Source organism: Lissotriton helveticus, chromosome 9 (genome assembly GCF_964261635.1).
Source record: "Lissotriton helveticus chromosome 9, aLisHel1.1, whole genome shotgun sequence".
Classification (NCBI taxonomy): Eukaryota; Metazoa; Chordata; class Amphibia; order Caudata; family Salamandridae; genus Lissotriton; species Lissotriton helveticus.
Genome location: NC_136070.1, coordinates 28,420,275 through 28,446,421, shown reverse-complemented (window position 1 = coordinate 28,446,421; position 26,147 = coordinate 28,420,275). Strand labels below are relative to the sequence as shown.

The 26,147-nt window shown below is 46.9% G+C and overlaps 1 protein-coding gene across 9 annotated transcripts in view; it reads right to left on the bottom strand.

The window, feature by feature from the left end:
• Positions 1–26,147, bottom strand: part of HECTD1 (HECT domain E3 ubiquitin protein ligase 1) — a 424,699-nt gene that overhangs the window by 225,394 nt on the left and 173,158 nt on the right. For all 9 annotated transcript variants that reach the window (XM_078659397.1, XM_078659396.1, XM_078659400.1 and 6 more), the window contains exons 13-15: positions 13,440–13,662; positions 11,830–12,093; positions 8,924–9,000 (exon numbers count right to left, since the gene is read on the bottom strand). In XM_078659397.1, the coding sequence (XP_078515523.1) occupies positions 8,924–9,000; positions 11,830–12,093; positions 13,440–13,662 (564 nt within the window). The remainder of the gene's footprint in view (positions 1–8,923; positions 9,001–11,829; positions 12,094–13,439; positions 13,663–26,147) is intronic.

Here is a 26,147-nt window from a genome sequence, read left to right as displayed (position 1 = left end):
AGGCGGCGTCTATATACTCCAGCGACGTCATCACGGCGCACGACGCCGACGACGCGGAGCCGCAGGGGACGCCTGCAGACGACGCCTACCGACGCGCAGGGGTACTGCTACGCAAAAGTTTCCGGATCCAGACTGACGCCTGGGGATATTCTAAGGTAAGGAATCTAATACTAACCTGTTTCTTTCAGATATTGGGAGCAACTGCTATAGTGTTGATTTGATAACAAAATTACTTCCACGCTGTGCCTCAGCGGTTCTGTAAACCTAAAATAGCTAATGCTTTAGATGAAGCCTCTATGGATTGTGTCACGCGACAAGGTCGGAGGCAGTGCTAAAAGGCTCCCGGGACTTCACATACCAGGGGTGGCGCTCGCAGTATTTAAAATATTTGCTTTTATCAAAAGCACAAAAATACAGGAAAGACTTGCTGGGGGATCAGGGGGCATGGTATCTCCAGTTATGTGGACGTGTTGCAAGGCGATTATTATTAAATGAAAATGCCCCCTGGGGGCATAATTCCTTCTTTCGTGTGGACGGGTTGCGGGGTGATTGTTAAATGAAAATGTAATCAGCTAAGTGCAACACAACATTCTGAAAAGGAGATCTGACACCAGCTAAAAAAATAGTGCAGCTTAAGTGACAGAAATAAAACTGAAGGGAAGGACTACATGTAATAGGGCCAGTAGCCATGGGAGTGAACTAAACATCAAAAGGTGGGACAAATCAAACCAATGCACTCAGGAAAACCAAGGATTTTCAAAGGGCACACCAAAGAACGAATAAAAAACAATGGGAGTGCTTGAAGCCCACAGAGGAGCTACAGCATGCCTCAAAGACAGCACATGAGCGCTACCTGAGCTCCAGAAAAACATATTGAAGGTAGCAACATGTTGATAGGTGTGCCTAAATGTGCCCTCTTTCCACAGTGTAGGTCATGGACTGCCTTAAGAGGCACACATTCATTGTAAGCTGGTATGCTTATCGATAAGGCTCTTATTCTGCATCAAGCATCTTATCTGGCTATAAAACTTCAGCCCTCCAGAGTATTACATGCTACCTGTAATAAGCACTTTGACCTGCTCTCCCCCTTTTGTTAAAATAAAATTATCCTGCACTACCAGTCAGTCAAGCATTTTTACTTGCTGGTCGCAGACTTTGGCATACCATTTCAACTTCTCCAACACATTTAATTTTCAGGTAACAAATTAAAATCTTTTTGTTTTGAAGGCTACATGCGTTCTGTTTAGCTCAGTAGTTCTGGCCTTCTTTCTTCTTCTGATGTACACACTCAGACACCATTATTAGATTTACTGTAACCTGTAATTATTTTAGTCACTTCTTTTTACCATAGTAGCTCATTTGAGGTCGTTCAGTGCACTGGCAGCCCATTGCAAAGTTTGCTCTTCATAAATAAGCATTGGCATAGTCAATAGGTCTGGTGTTGACTGCTTAAGTTTAGGCTTTACAAATATTTATCTTATCTGCACTTGGTTTTGTATGAAGACGTGGGACATGAGCAGCAAAGCAGTTGTGTTGGGGAAGCTCCCACGCCTTATGCATAAGTAGGACAAGCACTGTCTAAAAGCAAGAATGTCTTTTTTAATGTAAATGCATTAAAGTAAAAGCACACATTGCACCAACAGTACATGGCACTGAAGGGGACTACTTATGGCGCTGATACGCACACTGTACAAAAGCAGAATGCGGCCACTTACAGCCTGTGAAGCCGTTGGCGGAAAAAGCAAACTGTGAGTGATGTTAAAGCAAACCAATGGATGAAGAGGGCTGGCTGAAAGTCTCATATGCAAGTACAAATAGAAACAAGACTTTCAAGTTCAAGTTCAGGAATTTGTATAGCGCACTACTCACCCAGAGGGTCTCAAGGCGCTTGAGGGAGGGGGGTGCTTTACTTATCGAATAGCCAGGTTTTTAGTTGCTTTCTGAAGGAGAGGTGGTTCTGTGTAAGTCGGAGGTGGGTGGGGAGGGAATTCCAGGTTTTGGCCGCTAAGTAGGAGAAGGATCTTCCTCCCATGGTGGATCTGTGGATGCGCGGAATTACGGCGAGGGTTTGATTGGATGATCGTAGTTGGCGGGTGGGTGTGTAGAAGGGCATTCGTGTGTTGAGGCATTCGGGTCCTAGGTCGTAGAGGGCTTTGTGTGCGTGGGTGAGGAGACGGAAAGTTATTCTCTTGTTGACGGGGAGCCAGTGGAGGTCTTTCAGGTGATCGGAAATGTGAGCATGACGGGGAATGTCCAGTATGAGTCTGGCTGAGGCGTTTTGGATTCTTTGGAGTTTTTTCTGTAGTTTGGCTGTGGTCCCGGCGTAGAGGGTATTTCCATAGTCCAGTCGGCTGGTGACAAGTGCGTGGGTTACTGTCTTTCTTGTTTCGGTGGGGATCCAGCGGAATATTTTTTTGAGCATGCGTAGGATGTTGAAGCATGAAGATGAGACGGCGTTGTCTTGCCTGGTCATCGAGAGGGAGGAGTCTAGGATGAAGCCCAGGTTATGTGCGTGGTCCGTTGGTATGGGTGCTGTACCCAGGGCCGGTGGCCACCATGAGTCGTCCCAGGCAGAAGGGGATGATCCTAGGATGAGGACTTCCGTTTTGTCCGAGTTAAGTTTTAGACTGCTGTTCTTCATCCATTCGGCTACTTCTTTCATTCCTTCGTGTAGATTTATTTATTTATTTTTATTTATTTATTTATTTATAGTGTTTTGTATAGCGCGAACAAGACCCGTGGGTATCAGAGCGCTTAACAAGGAAAGAATTGCATATAGGCATTATAAAAGCAGTACTGACAGCAAAAGAATAATGAGGTAGAAAGCGATATACTGTATGGATGAGACTAAATAAATATATTCAAAATGACTGTGCAATTAGCAATAGGTGGCGAGCAAGGTTTGGCTTGTGTCATAGAAACAAACCCTGCTCGTTGAGGTAGGGTTATGAGGCGTCCCAGTGCATATCAAGGATAATAAGTATAAATAAATCGGTGTGCTAGAAGATATATAGTATGATTGTGACATAGTTAACGGTTCCACATAAATGGCTAAATAAATCAAGTGAGAAAGAAGTTCTATAGTGTGACTGTGAGATATGGTTAAAGTTCACACATAAATGAGGTAGCAGCAAAGTGTCAGAAGTTCTATAGTATGACTGTGAGATATAGTTAAAAGTTCACACATATATGAGGTAGCAGCAAAAAGTCAAGTCTCGGCTTGCGCACGGCATCATTTCCTTATCCGCTGATGATCTTCCAATTTTCCAAGAAGAGGGCGGCCCTTAGTTAGCTGAGTTACACATCCCAGTGATCGGTATGTTTCTCTAAGTAGGGTATTTACTCATCAAATGGCTCTTCAGTTCTCGTTTGAATGTTGCTGTATTTTGAATCTTCCTGATGTTTGGAGGGAGGGAATTCCAGATTCTGGGGGCAGCTCCGGAGAATGCTCGGTTGTAGGTCTTTTTCTTGTGGAAAAAGGCTGGTCGTAATAGCAAATCTTTTGCGCTTCTAGTTGATCTGTTACCTCCTGAGAGCTTAAGTTTCTTGGCTAGGTATCTAGGCGTGTTGTAATGTACAGCTTTATGCGTGATACAGGCCATCTTCATTTGAATTCTAGCCTCGTAAGGTAGCCAGTTTAGTGCTTTCAGGCGAGGGGATATGTGATCGAATTTCTTCGTTCCCGTAATGAGTCTCACCGCTGCGTTGAGGCAGGCTTTTAGTGGTGCTGTGGATGATTTTGGCAAGCCCGCTAATGTGGTGCAGCCGTATTCGATCCTCGAGATGACTAGTGATTGGATAGCCAGTTTTAGATCTGTCTCCGAGATAAAGGGTTTCAGCTTTCTTAAGTAAGACAGGTGGAAGCGGGCGCTCTTGGCCAACGAGTTAATATGGTTTTTCATGTCGAGGTTCTTATCTAGTGTAATTCCTAGTGATTTGGCTGAATTAACTAGGGTCGGGGTGCAGTTTAGCGCTGTCACCAATTTAGTCCACTCTTCAACTTCAGATTGGCTCCTTGTTGGTGAGATTAGTAGGAATTCTGTTTTCTGGGCGTTAAGTTTCAGATGGTTCATTGTTAACCATCGCAAAGCACTCTTTAGTGTCTTGTTCATTAAGTCAATGTCCTCAAGGGAGGCGATCTTCAAGTATAATTGCGTGTCATCCGCATACATGTGATAGGATACCTGAGATTTTTGGAGGATCTCCGTGAGAGGTTCTACATATAAGTTAAATAGATCTGGTGATAGCGTTGAGCCTTGTGGGACCCCGACTGCGTTGGGGCTCGGGGATGAGATTGCTTGGTTAACCAGGAATCGCTGAGACCTGTTCTGTAGGAAAGAGTTGAACCATTTCAGCACGTTTCCCGACAGACCCATCCTGTCATGAAGTCTGGTCATTAGCACTTCATGCTTTACCGTATCAAATGCTGATGATAGGTCTAGGAGGATCAGTAGGCAAGATTGATTACTGTCTAGGGCTTGTAGGGCGTCATCAACAATGTGCAGGATCGCAGTTTCAGTACTGTGCCCTGTTCTGAAGCCTGATTGGCAATCATCTAGAAGCGAGAATTTAGCGATGTGTTGACTTAGTTGGCCCTGTACGCATTTCTCAATGAGTTTAGCCAGTAGAGGGATGTTGGTCACTGGCCGATAGTTGTTCGGGTCTGTAGCATCAGCTGTCGGTTTTTTGAGGATGGGCATCACCTGCCCTGTTTTTAGACAGTCTGGGAGGGTTCCTTGTGCCAGTGAGGTGTTTATTATCTCGGTCCATATTGGAACTAGAGTGTGGCTGATTTCTCTTACACACTTTCCTGGTAAAGGGTCTTGAAAGTGGTTATTCGGTTTGAGTTCCGCCAGCGTTCTGGCGATCTTTTCCTGGTCGAATAGCTCAAATGTGTCCCATTTTGCCTTATTTTTAGTTTGGAGACTCTCCGGGGAGATGTTGGTCTCATTACTAGGTGGAGGCAATGACTTGAGGTTAGTTGCTGCAGTAGTAAGATCTTCTTCAAGCAATTTAGATTTTTCCGTGAAAAATGCGGAGAATTCCTCGCAGCTTATGGGAGTCTTTATATTCTCTAAAACCGTTTTGGCTAGTTTATTTGATTGTTGTTTTAGAATCTCGAAGAGTTTTCTTGGTCTGTTTCTGGCATTGTTCAATTCAACTCTGATAAATTCTTTTTTGGAGTTGATTATTTTCTTGTTGTATTCTTTCCTTGTTTTTCTGAGTGCTTTCAGCTCGGGGGAGGAGGGATGTTGTCTCCACCTCCTTTCGGCCATTCTCAGTTTGCGCCTGTCCTCGTTCAATGATTCGTTAAACTAAGGATTTTTTGGTTTCTCTGATACCTGTTTCAGTTTTTGGGGCATGGTGTCATTGACGATATTACCGATCGAGGTTATGTAGTGATCCGTCAACTCATTGACATTCTGCTTATTGTTGGGTGGCTTCAGGTCTTTCTCACACCTTTTCACCAGTCGATCAATGTTAGCCTCTTTTGTGTCTCGGGTCAGTTTCTTGATCTTGCGTGGTTGCACGGTCTTGCCCTTTGTCATTGTAGGTATCGCAAATGTTATGATGTGATGGTCAGACCAGTCACATGGGTCTATAGCAAGGATAGAAGTCTCATCCTTTCTTGAGATAATCCAGTCTAAGGTCGCTCCTCGTGAATGAGTGGGTTGGTTGCAAGCTTGTACAAGATTTAGCTCATTGAGGAAGTCTTTAAGCGAGTTGACCAGTTTGTCACCGCCGTCATTCCAATGGAGGTTAAAGTCACCTAGGAATATGTTATTGGCGTCCGAATTAGAGTTGGTCGTTAAGATCTCCATCAGTTGTTCGGTGAACTTTGCGTTCTCTCCTGGTGGGTGGTAAAATATATGCAACTTGCAGCTTTGATTCTTTGGTGTTCTCACATTAATACCAAGGTATTCACAGGATTCTAAGGGTTCAGAATGGAAATGGCCGATCTCGATCTCCGACCGGTGAATGCAAGCTATGCCTCCTCCTACATTCCCTGGTCTGTCTAGTCTGACGATGTTATATTGTGGCGGTATTAAGAGATCCATGGTAGGAGAAGATGATTCATTGAGCCATGTTTCCGTGAGGATGGCCAGATCAATTTCCTTATTGATGATGAGGGCGGCTATGTCTGCTGCATGTTTAGTTGCCGAACGACAGTTAAGTAGAAGGCAGTTCAGGGGTTTCTGTGCTTTAACAAGTTTTCCATTATCCGATTCAGATGCAATAAGCTGAATATGTTGTAGATTTTGGTGAATTGCTTTCCTGTCATTCTTTCTGGCCCTTCTACTAGAGTCGATAGGTACTGTTTTGATATTCTCCTCCTTATTACGGGCAGGTTGTTCATACGACCTAAGTAAGGCCCTAGTTTCTTCATTCGACAAAGGCTTGGTCCTGTTAGGTCTATTGTTCCTAAGTACCAGATTCTGGATGTGTGAAACCTTGGTGTGGGTGCTTATCATCGTCTCCCAGATTTTTCCAATTGTCTGTGAGACTTTCAACGAGTTTTGTGCCAGGTTACCAACAAGTTTCTGGAGCTCCTTGATTTCAATCCGTGTTCGGGATGAGTTCTTGTGTGAGGTAGACCTGGTCGGATGAGCATTGCCGTTTGCTCTTCTCTGCAACTGATCTGCTCTCATTCCCACAAATCTTTCCTTGGTAAGGGATATTTTTGTGTGTCGGGATCTGCGGTATTCCGGTCTCGCATTCGAGGAAGGATAGGGAAGGTCGATATCATCTACCTTGCTCATATCATTGGCTTCCTGGAGAGATTCGCTTGGAGCTGGGGTACACTCTTCCAGCGCGGTGGAGTTGTGCGTTAGCGGCAACTGTTCTTTCCTTGGGATATGGTTGTTCTGGTCATCTGATTGATTGGTGTCTCTAGTATTGGGGTCGATGTTTTCAAGTGTGATATCTGGTAGTGTCAGGTTTTGTTGCCGATTTGGTCCTTCTTTTTGGCGGTGTTTGGGTCTTTGGTGAGGGAGAGGATCAGCTGGGTGTCGTCTGCGTAGGAGATGATGTTGAGGTTGTGTTGGCATGCGATGGATGCGAGGGGACTCATGTATACGTTGAAGAGGGTGGGGCTGAGTGAAGAACCTTGTGGTACACCACAGATGACTTCGGTGGCTTCTGATTTGAATGGGGGAAGGTGGACTCTCTGGGTTCTTCCGGCGAGGAACGAGATAATCCAATCCAAAGCTTATATACTTTATAGCTTAAACTTTAATAAAGCAATGAATAAATAATGCGACTGATACGCTTGAGAATGCGCTAAATGTAAGTATGTATTGCTGTGTGCAACAGACAGCACTCTTGACTAGGCCTAGTGCAATACCTGCCATTAGGCTACTGTTTACAAAACACTACACTGAACCAATATTCCCATCTTACACACATTAAGCATTTGTGTTCTGTGATGGTGCTAATCATGATTACACACAATTCATAAAGAGTTCCAACCTCTCCACTGTACGTCACAGAGCCGGAAACTAAACAGTTCATTGGTTTTGTCATTTCAAGGGAGGAAGACAATCTGAAACTGTCCCAGCCAAGTGACTGCCAAGTACTGAGTACATATTTGCATAGGTAGGTGGGAGTCTATGCTGTTCTTTGCTTGGTTCAGGGCTCCATCTCAGCAAGCTAGTGCCTTTCTAGTTGCTATTGACACCAGGATGCTCCTTAGCAGAAACATTGCCCCAATACCTGGCTACAGCAATGAAATGCAGGCTGCTTGGTCCTCAGTGTAGCCCGAGACAGAATGACTTCCAAGGGATAAGAGAAGAAATGGGATGAGAACTGCTCAAGTGATGGACGACTGAGCGGTTTTCCCGCTGCGATTTTAAAAATCCCGTGTTACGTGACAAGGTCAGCTCGTCATGCGCGTAGCTCAGGTAACGCTCATGACGAGCTGACCTTGTCATGAGCGTAGAAGGGGTTAAAAGGAGCACAGAAACTGACTCAGTGTCCGATGATCCTGATTGCCATCATACGTGAGTTCTTACTGAAGGGGAGGCTTGTTAAAAGTCAACACTGAGTTAGGCGGTACCTGAAAACTGTGAATGTGCGTACGTAATGGATTGGTACCAGAATTAAGCAAAATCCAAATTGTGTCGCAGTACAGGCAGGCATCTGCCTATACACAAAGTTGGAAAAGCAAACAATACACACCCACCCACCCACCCACACACCCACCCACCCACACACACCCACCCACCCACCCACGTAGGCTAGGCTCTTCGAAGGTGGTTTTAAAAACAGAAGGCACAATTTCTTAAGCAGGCATGAGGAGCGGCAATGTAAGCTTTTTCAGAAACCATACAGTGTAAATTGGAATGGTAGCTCAGTGGGTAGATCCTCCTGCTAAAAACTGAGTGTAATTTAAAACTGAGAGGTCTGATAATAGCCTTTCCCAAGAGTGAGGTCAATAAAACACACACTGCTAATGATGGTTCAATGCGGACTGTTCACATAGAAATAGTTACACCAGCATTGCTAATTTGATGATTATAACAGGTCTACCTTTGCTGGGGCACAGCTGGCAGAAAGTCCACTCAGCTGTTCCTTCGTTCCTCTTTGCATTGGGGTTAGAAACACGCTAGAACTGTGAACGTCTGGTGATTTAAGTACCTCTCTGCTTTATGTAAGGAGTAAACACATTAAACACCACAACTGCGCTTTCAGAGCGAAGGCTTTGGATATTTGCAGATTTAACTGCAGCTAGAAATGGCCGAAGAGTCCTCACGGACGGACATTGCTGATGGAGGGCCCTTTCCCAGGCCACGGACAGGCATTGCGGAAGGAGGGCCCTTTCCCAGGCCAGTCAGATTGAAGCCACTCTCTCACGCAGCCAGCACCACTATATACCACCGTCAGAATGCGGGAAGCAATCATCCACCATAATCTCCATGATTACCTTCTGCTTGATTTTCTCAGACTTGGACTTCAGTTTTCGGCCCCTTTTACCAGTCCAACCAGTCACAAACTCTGACCCTGTGAAGAGAGGGAAAGAGGAGGTTACTTACAAAAACATGCTGAAGACTTTCTGTTAAATCACAAACCCCAACATCTTTTTAAGCAACAGTGTGTCCAGTACTGGCAGCCCTCCCAGGTCGGTTTTTCCGGGAATGAAGGCTTCATGTGGAGAGTAGTGCCAAGTCAAAGGCAACCTTCTACAGCACTGGAGGATTCACATTGAGCACAGTGTCCGATTAGGGAGGCTTCACATTTGGTAGGGTTGGGGGGGCTCTGTCCAGTCCTGGGGCATTATCTAAAGCACTTTGTCCAGATCGGAGGGCCTCTCATGGCTTATACTGGAAGGTCAGCAGCAGTTTGCCCACATCTAGAACCTTCACATGGCTTACAGAGCCCGGCCAGCAGAAGTTTCCGCATTTCTGGAGGCTACATGTTGAACTGTGCCCACTTCAAGATGTCTCAAAGAGACATGTGTTCAGACCTGGATGCTTCATTTGCAGTGCAGAAAGCTGGCTTTCAGTGTCTTTGTTCTTTCAGTTTGGCAGGTTCAGATTTCCTGGTGCCAGGGGCTCCCCTGAATACTAGATATGAGGTGTTAGGGGAGTGCAGGGTAGTAACCAATGGGCTACTTACTCCTGTGGTCACTACTCCCCCCATATGACCACTTTCTGTGTGAAGTGGCCCTATCCCCATCCCAGAGTTCATAAGTTTGCCATCATAAAGCTGGCAGTCTCTGAAAAGTTGCATCCACTACAGGTAGCCCACCCTACGGGGAGTTACTAGGCTGAGGGTGGGCACGCCTACCTAACTTCTCATTTTTCCGCCTGTCCAAGTGCCAAAGAGGGTCTGGACAAAGAGGAGGGGGGTCAGCTAGTTTCCTACATGTAGTACAGTGGAGGGAGCAGCACCTGGAAGCCAGTAACCTTCTGGCCCTAGGGTTTTCTGAAATTAACAGACAATCCGGAAAGGGGTGTCTTAACTATGCACTTTCTTGAAGGGCAATAACAGCACAAGTGGAGAGTTTGTAGTTACTGAGAGACTCTAAAACAGCAACCCAAAAAGTTAGCTAAACTTGACCTCCATGGGATGGCAGAAACCCCCAATTATTGCATTTGGGTTTGAGGGACCCTTCATAATAGCTGGTGAATAACTTGTTCTCTTCAGTGATTGATAAAGTCTAGACTCTGCCAAACATCCAATCCGATTCATTACATTTAATCACGCCAGATCTGAAGTAGAGCAGCTGACCAACAGCTTCTGTTACAGTTGTGGCTCTATATATATTCAAGAATCTTAATTAAAGAGCAATAACCATAATCTTAATTCCACCCCATCTAAGTTTTTAAATTCCATGCGGAGGAGGAGGTGTCTGTTTTGCACATTGAGGTGTTGGTAAAGGACTAGACACCTCAACATTGGCTAATTTTTACGATAAATGAAATCTTCCAGTGAAGGAAAGTCACGATGCTCTGCGATGCCCCTGTTTTTGATGACTTACGCGGGCACCTAGGTTGTGATCCACAATGGTTTGGACTCTACTTACACCCATCTAAATAGGAGTATAGTGTCAATCGGGGGTCCAGTTTAAGATAATTGACATATGAATGTTTTTGAGAATGCGGATCGTGCATCAGGGCGGAATGTTTTAGATAAATATTGTGGAAAAATATTGTAGATCTGGTTTGTACAACGTGCCGCTTCCAAAAGTGATTCCACATTTAATACAATAAGATTTGATTTATTAAAGGTACTGTCTGCACAGAAGCAATAACATCATTGGTTGGAAAGTATGTCCAGCCTCAAACAAAAGTGCGTTGAACCTGAAGAATTCTTTCAACAGCTCATTACAGTCAGGAAGTATAAGTGAGCATTTGAGACATATGGATTTACTCTGAAAGGGTCTTCACAATCTACTCCAGTGTGGCCCCTGTACAACAAGGTATTCATCCTTTAGAATAAGAAAAATGCAGGAAGACAAGGGGCCCAAAATGTGTTAATGTCCTTTTTGCCACGGACGGTGCAAGAAAGAGTAATTTAAGTCACTTGTTCAAGACTTAAATTCTGTGGTCTACGTAACATTATGCTGTCTGGGTTTGCAGATTACACCCTTGCACTGCATATGGAGGTACAGAAGGCCCAGCAGAGCCACTCTTTAGGAAGGGGAGGTAAGGGGGTGGTATGTGTGTGGTGGAATGAAAATACTCAGCACCTCTTCTTTACAAGGATAGGGGAGTAGAGCGATACAACAAAGGAATAAACAAAATCCCATTTCAAAATAAAACCCCAATATCTGCTTGGTGGTCGCCGTGGGTTATTCTTGGAGGATGAATTTAAGGATTCACAAATACACATTTGAAACCCGTCACTCCTCCTGAGAAATGATTTGGCCTTTACCGTGAAATGGGGCCTTCTGCATACATCGCGTCTGCTGCAAGCTGTAAACCACCTCAAAAGCAAATACACTGACCCCATTGTCCTGCAAGAAACACTGCAAAACACGAAGGCTTTTGGTAAATTCGAAAGAATGGCCTGATTCAGCTGCATCTAATGACTACTCACTAGACATCACACCCCATTCCACCGAAGGCAATATAGTGTACTGTGAGGGTTCCTTCTATTCTCCCCTCACGGTACTTCTAAATTAAGGCTATTCTTTTTGATGCAAAGATCAGGGAGAGCGGACAACAGCGAGTTTGATCCCTCCTGTAAATGCGCTCTCAAATGTCAAGCTCACAAGTAGTGTCCACAAAGCCTTATAAAAACAACCTCCCAAGCATTTGCTTCTCTTCGCTTTAGTTTGGACTCTTTCCAATACCTCCTCGCCGTCTCCCCGTGCCCCAGACTCACCCAAGGAGGTTTCAGCTGTGAACGAGTGCTTGGTCCCACGGTTTGATTCAAACACAAATCCCGGAAGATCCTCTTTGAGGATAGTGGCCTGCTGCCCATCCGAGTTGTGGACAGCAATCTCGCCTTCTTTCTGGCAGGTGAGGGACCAATTGCCGACAGTCAGCTTGTTGGGCCCAGGACCAGAAAGGATTGGTTGGCTGGTAGTGGAAGGCTTCACCTGACTCCGAGCCCTCTGCAACTTCTCAAGAAATTCACTTCTACTTTCTGTAAACAAAAAATGAGAATGCTCACTGAAAACAAAATACTGTTTACAGGTTTGGAACAAACCTTGGCTGTTCTTTCATTGGTCTAGTCCAAAATGGACATCAAACACGATGCAAGTGTAATTCAGTCTGAACCAGTTAGTCACATCCTAAAACTACAGCAACTGAGAAGTGTAAAATACAAAACAGCAGAGGAAGTGACTGATATTTATATCTCACATTCCTAAATCGCATACAAATTCTACTGACTTGGGTTTTTTTTTTAAACAAGGATCTGTAATACTCTAACATTCAAAAGGTATTGGAATTGAACATTTGTATTCTTAGTTTTTGAAGCCAAGGTCAGGCCAATCAAGAGCAGAGTACTGTGGTTCTGCTCTCGCTTACCCTCCCATTAACGTTACAAGAAAAATGTCTGAATCACTATTGTTCGACAAATGTGCAAGAAATTCATATTTTCGGAACCAAGACTAGATCAATGCATATATAGTCCTCAGGTAACTCAGATGCCCTGCTTTGAGCCTTGGACAGCACTCACCCCTTAGCTTAAACTGATATTACTGGCTCAATTAAACTGGATAACTAACATTTATCATCATCAACATAGAACTTTATTTCGATCGCTGTGGATCATAAAAGTATAAACAAACAAGACAACCACAGTACACAACAGTTATGCATTGCAGAACTTTCAGTATGAATAGTGGGTTTAGGCAGCAGACTCCTCTTCAGTTTAGAAAGTGTACAGACAAGTCTTGTACAGCTAAGATCAGTTGGGTTTGACAACACCCAGAGGCTACTAACTTATACAACTGAAATCTAACCCTGGTTACACAGCACAAACAGACTAAGGCCTTCTAGAGCGGAGACCAATCAGGTAAGAAGGCAAATAAGTTTCATACCTTGAAGAGTAGAGCTATCTCTGGGTTATACAGATATTACGGACTGGAGCTGTAGGTGGGTTCAAGGCCTACACCTCCTGTGACAGTGGCTTGACACTTTATTTTAAGGCTCACTGATTCATTACTGAAGCAAACATGCAAACCTGATGCCAATAGCCTCTGCTGCTACAGCTTATCTTGAAAACCCAATTATGTTCTTTCGGTGGTAGTAAGACTTGTGATCGGGACAAAATCATGGATCCCCCTTTGTTCCCTCCATCCCCCATAAAGATCAGACTATACATCTGCACCAGTCAGGATTTCGCATTTCAGAGAACTCAGTTGCTAATGCAAACTGACCAAAGAGATAATGGTTTATAATTGTTTTTGTATTGGTTTCCCATCACCTAGCTGGAAGACCTATCAGAAGAAGGTGATAAGAGCTCTCGATACAAAAGTCATTTACCCGAGCTGTCGGAGCCGCCCTCCGGGCTGCCGCTGGAATACATCGTGGCCAGCTTCCCATCAAGGATGAAGCGGAACCAGCCATTGCTTCCATTGGAGAGCTCCAGGGCGGCCGCGTCACTCCAAATGTAAAGGCAGTCTCTTCCACGGATGATGGACCAGTCCCTCCAGTGGTAGGGTTTGCCCTGCTGCAGCTCTTTGGCGTCTTCTTGAGGCTCATCCTCCTGCAACAGAAAGAGGAGACCTACAGTGAATTCACTGTGCACAAAACCATGCAGCGCCGAAATCTACCACCACCCAACTTTGGCTCAACCACTTAACAGCACTCAATGTCCGGCCCACCATCGTGGACTCCGCGAAATCCTTAGGTATCACACTTGACGCAAAGCTCAACATGCAACAGCACATTAGCAAAGCAATGAAAGGAGCTAATTTCCAAATCAACACATTGAGAAAGTTGAAACCCTTCCTCCCAGCCAAAGACTTCCAAAATGCAGTACAAGCCCTCGTCATCCCCCGCATAGACTATGGAATTGTTACCCTCAGTGGTCTCCCTCTAGCAACAACTGCCCCCCTAAGAGCCTCCTTGAACGCTGCCGCGAGACTCATCACGGGCTCAAGAAAACACTCTCATATAACCCTTGACTTGAAATCTCTGAAATGGCTGCCCTTTGAAGCCAGAATACAACTGAAAATTGCTGTGATGACACACGCGGCTGTACACCACAATGCACCTAACTACCTCACTCAAAAGCTAACTATATCAGGAGGGTCGAGATCCAATAGAAGTTCAAAAAATCTACTCTTGAAACCTCGCAGATTCCGAAAGGAAAAAACATACAAACGCTCCTTCTCAGGAATGGCGCCGAGGATCTGGAACGCTCTCCCTCCCGAAACTAGGCTTATCTCCTCCACGGCCTTCTTTAAGAAAGAGGTGAAAGCCATCCTCATGGCTAAGTTCACCTGAACTTTAATGTCTGTTCCTCAGAGACTTTCGTGCCGCGTGGGTATTACTGGTTTCATGTTTGTCTAAGGTCAAATAATGTCATATTTTGCATGATATAGATTTGTTTATTTCTCTTGTTTGCCACAATTACTTGATAGTCAGTCGATCCTTTTATGCTACTCACTAAATATCTATTATTAGACTATTCATATTAGCCTACTGTATATCGAGGCCCCTTCCCCTTGCTCCCTATAACTTTTAGATACTGGCACAAGCCATCCCTTTAGCATATGTTCTCCTGATTTTTATCGTAGTTGTATGTAAGACTCAGTATCGTCTTTTATTTTCGCTTATCTGATTGTTTACTGACATTCTATTTGAACATGACTGCTATCCGATCATGCTATTGAAGTTTATATTGCACCCAATATTATGTCGCGTCACCCTCATGCTATCGTCACCCCCTGTTTCTGTGAAGCGCTCTGATATCTGTAAAGATCTTGTTCGCGCTATATAAAACTCTGAATGAATAAATAAATAAATAAATAAATCAGGACTCTCCAGCCTTACAGAAATATTGTCAGAGCATCCTGCAGGTGCAAGAACGACTTATGCAAGATACACACTGATCAGAGAGAAAAAACATTTAACTGAAGTAAGGTGTAGAAAAGTGGATTATTATGCAGTGGGGTTATGAAACCACACCATGTAACAATGTCACAATCTTTATCACGTACAGTTTCTTTAATAAAACCCCCTAGCTCGGCCCTGGGTATCTGTAGCACAGAGCAGCCAGGCTTAATCAAGGGAACAAGTGTAAAGAATTTAGAAGTACCATATCAGTAAATAAGAAATGCAACTCAAGAACAATGACATCAATTTATAACAATGGTTGTAATTTTATCTTTACATAGATACCAAAATGGTTAAAATCTATTGAGGGAAACCGGAGATATGATTTTTGATAGGTGAGTAATGAATATGCTACTTACCAGTATGCATCTGTTCTTGGCATGTAGGGCTGCTAACATTCATATCTTAGCATTAGATCGCCGCCTAGTGTTGGGCTCGGATGATTGCACATTGTTGTCCTGGAAGAGTCTTCGAAGTATCCTGAGATAGGTGGCTCCTCCCCTGGACTACAGTGCGCATGGGCATCGGCTCCATCCCCAGATTGTTTTTCGCCATTGTGGCAGGAGATGGAGTGAAAGTGTAAAGGATGTCCATGCTAATGAATAAATACAATAGTATATCTGCAGCTGCGACAGGCACCGGGGAGGAGGGCGGGCGATATGAATGTTAGCAGCCCTACATGCCAAGAACAGATGCATACTGGTAAGTAGCATATTCAGTTCGAGGCATGTGGGCTGCTAAATTCATATCTTAGCATAGAATACATAGCAGTCCCTCCATCAGCGGCGGTTGCCCGTGCCAGCTGCAGAAACCTGAAAAAGTGTCTTTAGAACAGCCTGTCCTACAGCTGCTTGCTGCTTGGAATGCACATCAACACAGTAGTGTTTTGTGAAGGTATGTGGTGTGACCCACGTGGCTGCTCTGCAAATATCCTCTAAAGGAATGTTCCCTAGGAAAGCCATGGATGCCCCCAGTTTGCGTGTGGAGTGCGCTCTGGGGGGTATTGTTAAAGTGCGCTTGGCTTTTTGATAACATATTTGGATGCACTTAACAATCCACCTGGCTATCCCTGCTTTGGAAATTGGGTTGCCTTTGTGTTGTGGTGCGAAGGCAACAAAGAGTTGTTTCGTCTTTCTAAAGGGTTGTGTTCTGTCTATGTAGTACATCAACGCCCTCCGTACATCTAAGGTATGGAGCATTCTTTCCGCCACCGTTTGCGGGTTTTGAAAGAATGCTGGCAAGTCAATAGTTTGATTAAGATGAAACTGTGACACCACCTTAGGAAGGAATTTAGGGTTAGTGCGTAGCACCACCCTATTTGGGTGAATTTGAATGAACGGCTCTTGTATGGTGAGCGCTTGCAGCTCACTGACACGCCTCAGAGACGTAATAGCTATTAGAAAGGCCACTTTCCACGTAAGGAATTGGAGCTCACACGAGTGCAGTGGCTCAAATGGTGGCCCCATCAGTCTGGTGAGAACGACGTTGAGGTTCCACACCGGAGCTGGTGGAGTTCTTGGGGGAATGACTCTCTTCAGACCTTCAAGGAAGGCTTTAATGGCGGGCACCCTGAAGACAGAGAGGTGCTGCCTGTTCTGAAGATAAGCCGCTATGGCTGAGAGATGTATCCTAATGGAAGTGTACGCCAGATTGCACTTGTAGAGATGTAACAGATAACAGATGATGTTGGGAATAGATGCATCTAGCGGGTTGATGTCATTGGACGTACAGTAGATGACAAAACGCTTCCACTTAGCAGCATAGCATGCTCTAGTAGTAGGTTTCCTCGCCTCCTTGATGATACTCATGCATTCTGGAGGTAGGTTAAGGTATCCAAACTCTAGGACTTCAGGAGCCAGATCGCCAGGTTGAGCTGTCGTGGATCTGGATGCTGAATGTCTCCATGGTTCTGCGTCAAAAGACTGGGTGTGAGGCGCAGTCTTTGATGCGGCACCACCGAGAGTTCGAGGAACGTGGTGTACCAAGCCTGGCGCGCCCACGTTGGAGCAACCAGGACGAGTGTCATGGAGTGCTGCCTTAGCTTTCTTGCGACCAGCGGTATTAGAGGGGCTGGCGGAAAAGCGTATGCAAATTTGCCTGACCAGTTCATCCATATCGCATTCCCCTGCGACTGTGGGTGAGGGAACCTGGCGGCAAAGAGTCGGCATTTTGCGTTCTCCTTTGTTGCGAACAGGTCTATCTCCGGATGACCCCACTGTTGGAAGAACGGGTGGAGAACAGAAGGGTGTATCTCCCACTCGTGCATCTGATGGCTGTATCTGCTGAGCAGATCCGCCATCTGATTGTCCTTGCCCGGGAGGTGTTCTGCCATGAGGAAGATGTTCCTCTGAATGGCCCACTTCCACATGCTCTGAGCCAGATGAGACAGCTGTGGCGAGTGGGTGCCTCCCTGCTTTTGAATGTAGTACATCGCGGTCATGTTGTCCGTCCGGACTAGCACGACCTTGTTGCTCAGATGTACAATGAAGGACTTGAGCGCCATGAAGATTGCCATCAGTTCCAGATAGTTGATGTGCATCTTCTGTTGCTGCGTCGTCCATAGTCCCTGCACTGTGTAAGTGAGCACATGAGCTCCCCATCCCTGGAGAGACGCGTCCGTTGTCAGGATAATCTGCGGCACAGGCTCTTGGAACAGTCGGCCCTTGCAAAGGTTGTGTGGAGTCCACCAATGCAGAGAGTCGTATGCCCGACTGGTAACCAACACTAGGTCTGTCAATTGCCCACGAGCCTGTGTCCACTGATTCGCTAAGCACTCCTGGAGCGGGCGCATATGCAACCGTGCGTGAGGGACTATGAAGATGCAGGAGGCCATCATGCCTATCAACTGCATGAACACTCTCGCTGGCAGGGAGTGTCGTGGTCTGAATCGTTGGATCAGCGACTGAATGCTGTCGATTCTGACTTGGTTTGGCTGAGCCATGGCTGTCAGGGTGTTGATCGTAGCACCCAGGAACTGCCGGACATGTGCCGGCTGAAGATGCGATTTTGGGTAGTTCAGGGAGAAACCCAGATCGTGAAGCAGGCGAATTGTAGTCGACATGTCTGCGGCGCACTGTTGCTCCGACTTGGCTTGTACGAGCCAGTCGTCTAGGTAGGGGTAGACATGGATATTCTGCCTCCTGAGGTGCGCCGCCACTGTCGCTAGACACTTGGTGAACACCCTCGGGGCTGTTGTGACTCCGAAGGGTAGGACTTTGAACTGGTAGTGCCTGCCTTGAATAGTGAACCTGAGATATTTCCTGTGTGACGGGTGTAATGGAATATGGAAATAAGCATCCTTGAGATCTAAGGTTGCTAAGAAGTCTCCCTGGTTTAGCAAGGGAAGAATCTGCTGCAGTGTAAGCATGTGGAAATGTTCCGATAGTATGTACAGGTTGAGGGGACGTAGATCGAGAATGGGCCTGAGAGAACCGTCCTTCTTTGGAATAAGGAAGTACAGGGAATATACCCCTGTGCCTTCCTCCCCCACCGGCACGAGCTCGATTGCGCCTTTTTGCAGCATCGCCACTACTTCCTGCTGCAATAAGTGCAAGTGCTCTGCGGACATAGGCCTTTGCCTTGGTGGGATGTTGGGTGGAGTGGATGTCAACTCTAGGCAATAACCATACTGAACTAATTGTCGCACCCACCTGTCTGTGGTGATGTTTCTCCAGACGGGCAGGAACTGCTGCAGTCTCCCCCCGACAGGTGTTAGGTGGTCGGGGGGCAGTGACAGAGAGTCACTGTTTGCTTGGAGTAGAGGTGCGGGAGCTGTTGTTTCCTCTGCCGCGACCTCTGTTGCTGTTGTTCCTATAACCTCCCTTGTTCTGCTTAGTGAACGAGGCTTGCGCCCCACCTTTGGAGAACTGGGATTGTTGACCCATCTGTCCTCTGGTGACTCCACGTGCACCTGAGCGACGAAAATTGCCGCCACGAAACTGTTGGGACTGCAGGGCCCCCATAGATTTAGCAGTTTCCGTGTCCTTCTTTATCTTCTCTAAGGTGGTGTCAACATCCGGACCAAACAGACTATCAGGATTGACTGGCTGATTCAGAATTGTCGTCTGAATATCCTGCTTGAACCCTGAGATGCGGAGCCAGGCTTGTCTTCTCAGCATAACGCTAGTGTTGATAGCCCTAGCAGCTGTGTCCGCAGCGTCAAGTGCACACTTGATGGCTGCGTTTGATATTAGCTTTCCTTCCTCAATAAGCATCTTGGTGCCTTCTTGGAACTGTGGGGGCAGGTGTTGTATAACCTGTTCTAGGGTGTCGTAGTGCGCCCTATCATAACGCGCCAGGAGCGCCTGTGTATTTGCGATGCGCCAAAAGTTTGCCGCCTGTGCAGCCACTCTTTTGCCTCCTGCCTCAAGCACTTTGGACTCCTTGTCCGGGGGAGGAGCTTCACCCGTTGTCTGGGAGTTGGCACGTTTCCTGGCATTGGCAACCACAAGAGAGTCCAGTGGCAACTGTCCCCGGATGTAGACGGGGTCCGCAGGAGCAGGCCTGTACTTCTTTTCAATGCGAGGGTTGACCACTCTAGCCCTCGTAGGCTCCTTAAAAATGTCTCCAGCATGTTTGAGAACACCTTTCAGCATAGGAAGTGTCTTTACAGTCCTCTCAGATATGGCAAAGGTGTCAAAAAGGAAGTCTTCCTCAACCGGGTCGGCATGCATGTCCACATCATGATTGGCCGCCGCCCGTTCAATTAGTGCATGAAATCCTGCTGAGTCCTCAGTCGGGGATGCACGTGCATTAAAGGTTTGCGGGTCTTGGCCCGCACCCTGGGTGTTTTGGTCACCAGAGTCGTCGTATGAATCTGGTTGTACATCAGGGTCATCGATGGGGAAATTGTACTGTTCATCCTCATCATCTTCCTCACCCACAGAGTGTTCTGGGGAGGGAGTAGGGCTCCGTCTAGGAGGAGGCTGAATCGGCTCCGTGAGGCCTAAGGCGTCAAGGGGCACCCTCTTCTTCTTCAACGGGATGACGTAGGGGTCCACCGGCTCCGAAGTGATTTTCCGTTTATAGAGGGTCAGCTTGCCGGTGGCAGCATCGATGAAATGCTCTGAATCGTCCACCGAGTCGAGTACACGACGTGGAAGAGGGTCTGGCAGTGAGGAAACCTGCTTCGGAGCCGATTTCGTCGAAAACGCTTTCGGCGCCTCCTTGGGTGGCAAGAGAAAAAGGAGTTTCCCCGAAGGCTTAGCCGGAGCGTCCTTTTGCGGCTGCGGTGATGGCATCGGAGCCGATGGAGCAAGGGCCTTCTCCCTGATTCTCTGCAGTGACTCCGCAATGGGGGACGGTACACTGCCAGTGGGTTTCGTCGCCGACAAGGATGCTTTGAGCGGTCCCTCGGATCCGACGTCCTCGCGGGCCTTGTGCGGTTTGGGCGCGGAAACCTTCTTCGGGTCCTCCGAATCTTGAGGCCGGGGCGCCGACTTCTTGGGCGTAGCCTCTTTGGAGCCGACCTTGGCGGGCTTGGACGGCGCCGGAGCCGTTGATCCGAGCCGACCATCTTTCTTGGGGGCCCTTTCCTCGGGCGTCGGCTTCGATTTCGGAGCATCGGAATCGACCGACTTCCTCGGCTTCTGCGGACCGGAGGTCGACGGAGCCGACGGGGTGACGGGCACCGACTTCTTCACAGGCACGGCAGCCATCTTAGGAACACTCGAGTCCTTTGGTTTCAGTTTCGATTTCGGGTCGGCCATTTTAGGTGTTGACGACCCCGACGGTTTCAGTTTCGGTTTCGAAACATCGTGCCCAGCAAGTGAGTCCGAAGCCGGGCCCGAAGGCGGGGCTGTGGCTTGCGGCAACGGGTCCAGGGTAAGGCCGACAGGCGATCCCGTGTCCCGGTCGTCCTCGAAACTTTCGGGGCAGAGCTCGTCCGCAGAGCTGTCCGCCGCGGCCCCATAAATTTCATCGTCGTCTCCTACCTCTTCGACGTATTCGAGGACCTGACCCGCGACTCCGTCGTCGTCTCCCGGATCCGCCTCGACCTCCGACCGTGAGGGGGAGATTTGTAGAAGGTGACCCTGGACCTCTTCTTCCGGGTCGCCGAAGATGTTCTCCGGATCCGGGGCCGCTTGCCTAGCTTCCAAGCGCACCGCGCGCCGAAGCTTGAGAGTTTTCTTGGAGCGGAACTGTGCACAGGCCTTGCACTTGCCGTCGTCGTGGTCCGGTGAAAGGCACTTGTTACACACAGGGTGTAGATCGATGTGTGGGTACTTAGACCCACAGAGCGGGCAGTACTTGAACGGGCTCCGCTCCATGTCCGTAAAGGCTTGCTGTCGTGTCGCGATGAGAAGGCCTCAAAGTTTAGAAAGCGAAGAAAACTCCGCTTATTCCGGCTTCAAGAGACGGAAGACTCGAGACCGAGCGCAGACAATACCGACGCAAGAAAATCGAGGCCTTTTGGCCGGTAAAAGATAGTTTTACTTGGTTCCGACAGTAAGACGTCGAAACCACATCCGAACCCAATGGCGGAAAAAAACAATCTGGGGATGGAGCCGATGCCCATGCGCACTGTAGTCCAGGGGAGGAGCCACCTATCTCAGGATACTTCGAAGACTCTTCCAGGACAACAATGTGCAATCATCCGAGCCCAACACTAGGCGGCGATCTAATGCTAAGATATGAATTTAGCAGCCCACATGCCTCGAACATTCTTTTAAGTACAATTAATTGTTTTAATGGGCTTTGCAAGTTCTGAGCCAATTGGCCATAACTACAAATCTTCCTTAGAATGGGCCACAGTGGGTTGGGGGCCAGTCAAAGGGACCACTCAGGTCCACAGGGACAGTCTACATGTCAGTCAGAGTCAGCAGTCTCAGGGTCCACAGGGCACATTTCTCCTTTACCGCGGGGTCCAGCAAAGAAGTGGTGCTGATTATCAGCAAAGAAGTGGTGCTGATGATCAGCAGAGAAGTGGTGCTGATGATCAGCAGAGAAGTGGTGCTGATGATCAGCAGAGAAGTGGTGCTGATGATCAGCAAAGAAGTGGTGGTGATGATGAGGATACAGGATGCTGAAGAGATGCAGTGACAGCCACCCTGGTATTCACCAGCATTTGGGGTCGTCCCCAGCCTCAGGACTATATCTTCCACAATGCAGCAGTGGAGTCCAGTGTAGGTTCAGTCACCACCGGTCAACTGGTCTCCCGGTTACAGCAACCTTAGGAGTTGCTTACAGGTAGGCAAGGTCCACTTCGACTTTGGCTACGAGTCTCGTGGACTTGGGGACCCCTCAAGAAGGTCAAGACTCTGTCCCTTAACAGGCACTTTGGGGTCCAGCACCAATCAGGCATTCCTGGGCAGCTGGGCTTTCGAGCAGTGACTGTTTTCTTAGCTTTTGGTGGTTCTACAGCTCAACAGGAGGCTAACCAACTAGCCCTTGGAGTCACTTCTTCAGTCCTGGCACAAGTGGAGCTCTCTTCCACGTGTGGGCACAGTCCTGGTTGCTGGGTCCTAGGGTGCAGCAGGTGCAGTCCAGTCTCTGGTGCAGCCTCTCTTTGCTGGATCCAGGGGGCAGCATGGTCATCATTCTTACATGAATACTGGCCTGGAAAAGGAGACCTAAGGACTGTTGTCTTGGAGTGCCACCTTTATAACATCTGCATGTTTGTGGGAGGGAAGGACTCCCTAGCCAATGGGGCATTAGTTCCTACAAGGTAACTCTTCAAACTTTAAATTGCTTCCTGGTGGTTTGACCAAACAATCCCAGGATACCCTTCTCTACCCAAACCCAAAACAGCGTAAGCCTTCTTCCCGTGAAGATCCCTGGGTACACCCCTGTTGTGTACCCAGCATAATAGGATACTCCACCTGGAAAACAGGTTCTGCAATGTGAAGCCATCTGTAGTGTTGGACTTGGCCCTTCTGGCAGGTTCACCCCTGAACTTTTTGCATTGAACTCTGAGATAAGTATAGTGATTTCTGGTCTTTGCGCACTTTAGCACTGTGGCGCAGTGTGACATGCGTGCGATCGCTGAGTGCATGTGTGAGATTGGCCTGCCCTCCAATAGGAATGCATGGGGGATATGTGTCTCCATGGTAGTTCCTGATGCGTGGGGAGTGCAGGGTCGAGTTTGGTGTGTGCGAAATCGTGACATTGAATGCTGCGCGATGATGTCTGCAGCTTTAATGACTGGGGGTGAGTGTTTGATTTGCTCAAACGCTCCGTCCATCATCCCCTTTTGTATCGCTTTGTTCGCCCTAAGTGTGGCAGGGTATGCTCAGACGCGAGTCCCTTGCTCACTTGGCCACTGGATTCAAGATAGCCTGGCTGATGAGGATTATGAATCCGAAACCGGTCCCAGGATGCTTGTTTCCGGTCCATGGAAGACATGGCTTGGCAGTTCGGGCTGGACTGTTCCCATGAGGTACAGGGTCAGACTGATTTGCATATAGCCATGTCTGAAATGGGGTGGCTGAGTGGGCTAAAGAATGGTGATGGATTAAACCCAGATCAGTTGACTGGGGGTGAGTGTTTGATTTGCTCAAACGCTCCGTCCATCATCCCCTTTTGTATCGCTTTGCAGCTTTAATGTGCCTAGTGTGGAAGTGCCACTTCTAGAAGTTTAATCTGAATCACAAAGAGCCACCCAATCATCCCCCAGGGACTGGGTATAATCAATAACAAAATACAATTGCCCCTCGAGGAACTATTTCAATTTCCTTATTATTCAAATTTATGCCACATTTGTGATCGATAATTAAACACCTGCAGGAGAAGAGTATATAGACGTATACATATACCCAGATATATCAAAACATGATATTTTTTTTTTTTTTTTTTTTTTTTATGTATCTTTTGATATTTGGCAACGGACACAATACTGAAATTTGTAAACTTATTTACAGTAGTGTAAAAACACCTTTTGCTAAATTTATGGACAACTGAAATACCATATTCAATGAAAATCAAACATAACATTTTGTCAGATGCATGTGTGTCCGTTGCGGTGCTGAGGATGCTGATTTTGTGCACCTGGCCTGGGGATGCTCGCGGGTGTATGGCTTCTGGAAGGAGGTGACTGAGAAGCTGTCTGTCATGACGTCGACTGAAGTTGCGCTGGATGTGCGCCTCTGTCTTTTGGGGATAGCTTCTGGTGTACCAGCGACGGCAAGGCGATTTGTGGTTTTGGCGCTCCAGTTGGCTAAGAGGAGAGTTGCTATGGGATGGGGAGGGAGGAGAGCGCCTGATGTGCAGCAATGGCTGACTGACATGGCTTACTGCAGGGACCAACTGAACACTTACTATGAGGGACTGCCAGCGCAGTCGCGACCCCGGGATGTATGGGCTTCGTTTACACTTTATATGCTGTCCCTAGCTGACACTGATAGCGAGAGGAGTGTGAATGCCGACCTGTTAGAGGGAGGCGGCGTCTCTGAATGAGTGGTACCTGAGTAAGGGAGGGGCGATCGTCCTGTGTAGTAGGAATGAGCTATGGAATTAATTGGATGTCCCCTATGCGCTGAGATAGGTTGGCGTGGCCTGGCTACCTTGCAATTCCCCACTACTGTCTGTGCCCGGTTGAAAAGACCAATTACATAATGCCTCCCTGTAGATGACCTTATTGCCGCTTTTGAGATTGAGTGCCTCTTGGACACTGTGCCTAACGAACTCGGACTGCTCACGGGGACCAGGACTGGGGGGGGTTGGGGGGTAGTTGGGATTTGTTGTTGCTTGACTTTGTTTCTGCGGATATCTTGAAAATGAGACCGAGCTCACATAAGGGTGATACAGCCGCAGTCCTCCGATGTACTGTCACTATAACATTCAGATCTTCTGTCGTGCCTTCATGAGCTGTGCCTTTCCAACTTGTGCATTTGCGTCAATGTTCTTGCATAGTACACTGATTGCGGCCGGCCCTACCAGTGGGTTGTAGGCACACCGCTGTGTATATGTGTAATGTGTAATAAAGGTCTTTCAAAAAAAAAAAAAAAAAAAAAAAAAACATTTTGTCAGATGCATAGTCTCAAAAATAGACAAATAAGCAAAACTGTGCTAGGCGTCGACGTTTCGTTCCCCCGTTGGTCTAACAGATCCACAGGACCATCATCAGGACGATGTAGTTGCCCATATATACATAAGTAAGTGTGAGAGTAACAGGAATCATCTCCTTGCTATCCGGAAGTATCACTCCACAACGATTATTTTCTTCATCAATGATCACCTATTACAGCATATTTACAATGAGCTTCTCATCACTTGAATAAACTTGAATAACGGGACCCGTATCACTGAGTCCATTTCCTCGTTTTCCAAAGACCGAGTCTTTAATAGGTGCTCTGGACTTATTAGGGTTCCGGTGTTTCTCCAACGGTGTGCACGTTACAAGTGCTTCATGATTTCGTTTTAGGAGGACTGAAAATCGTTTAAAATTTTATCGAACATAAGTTTCCACTCTACATCGTACCTTTGGTGGTTATAGCGAACTACACAACGGACAATATTTTGACAGTTTATATGATTAGACTGGACTGCTTTGAGGGATTCAATTTGTTTTCTATAATACTCCGCCCGTGCCTTGACAAAGTCTAAGGGAAGACGAAACATGCGTTGGCTGATGTTTGTTTACTTTGGGAGATATCAACAGAAAAAGAAAAAGAAAGGAATTTTACGCATTTGAAGATATTGATTGATGTGGACTCTGTCTTCGAAAAAGAATATGGGGATTGTGACAGTCGGTTCTCATGTGTATTGAATGATTCTTCCATACGAACTATGACCTTGACAGAAACATTGTCTCTAATTGTGTGGATAATTATAGGGTGTGCTCTATATTTTCTTCTTTGTTATAAACTTCAGCATTGTTGGTGGGGCCCTACTCAAGTTTTTCTGGGGTTTGCATCTTTCAACTCTTCTGGGTGGTCCTTATAGACCATATATACCAACCGCTGTGCTCATTTTCCTTCTTGCGACACACTACATGCACCATCCCAGATATGTAGAAAAACTGATGCATGAAGAACAAGTTACCTACTTTTGGTAAAGCTCTTTAACATTCGGATGGGCTCTTATAACTGTAGTATCTTCCCCTTCAGAATAGACTATAGCAGGACTTCCCAGCGGTGGGGGGACTGGGGAATGAACAAAGTCTTAAAAGTCCAGCTTTGCTTCAAAATATGG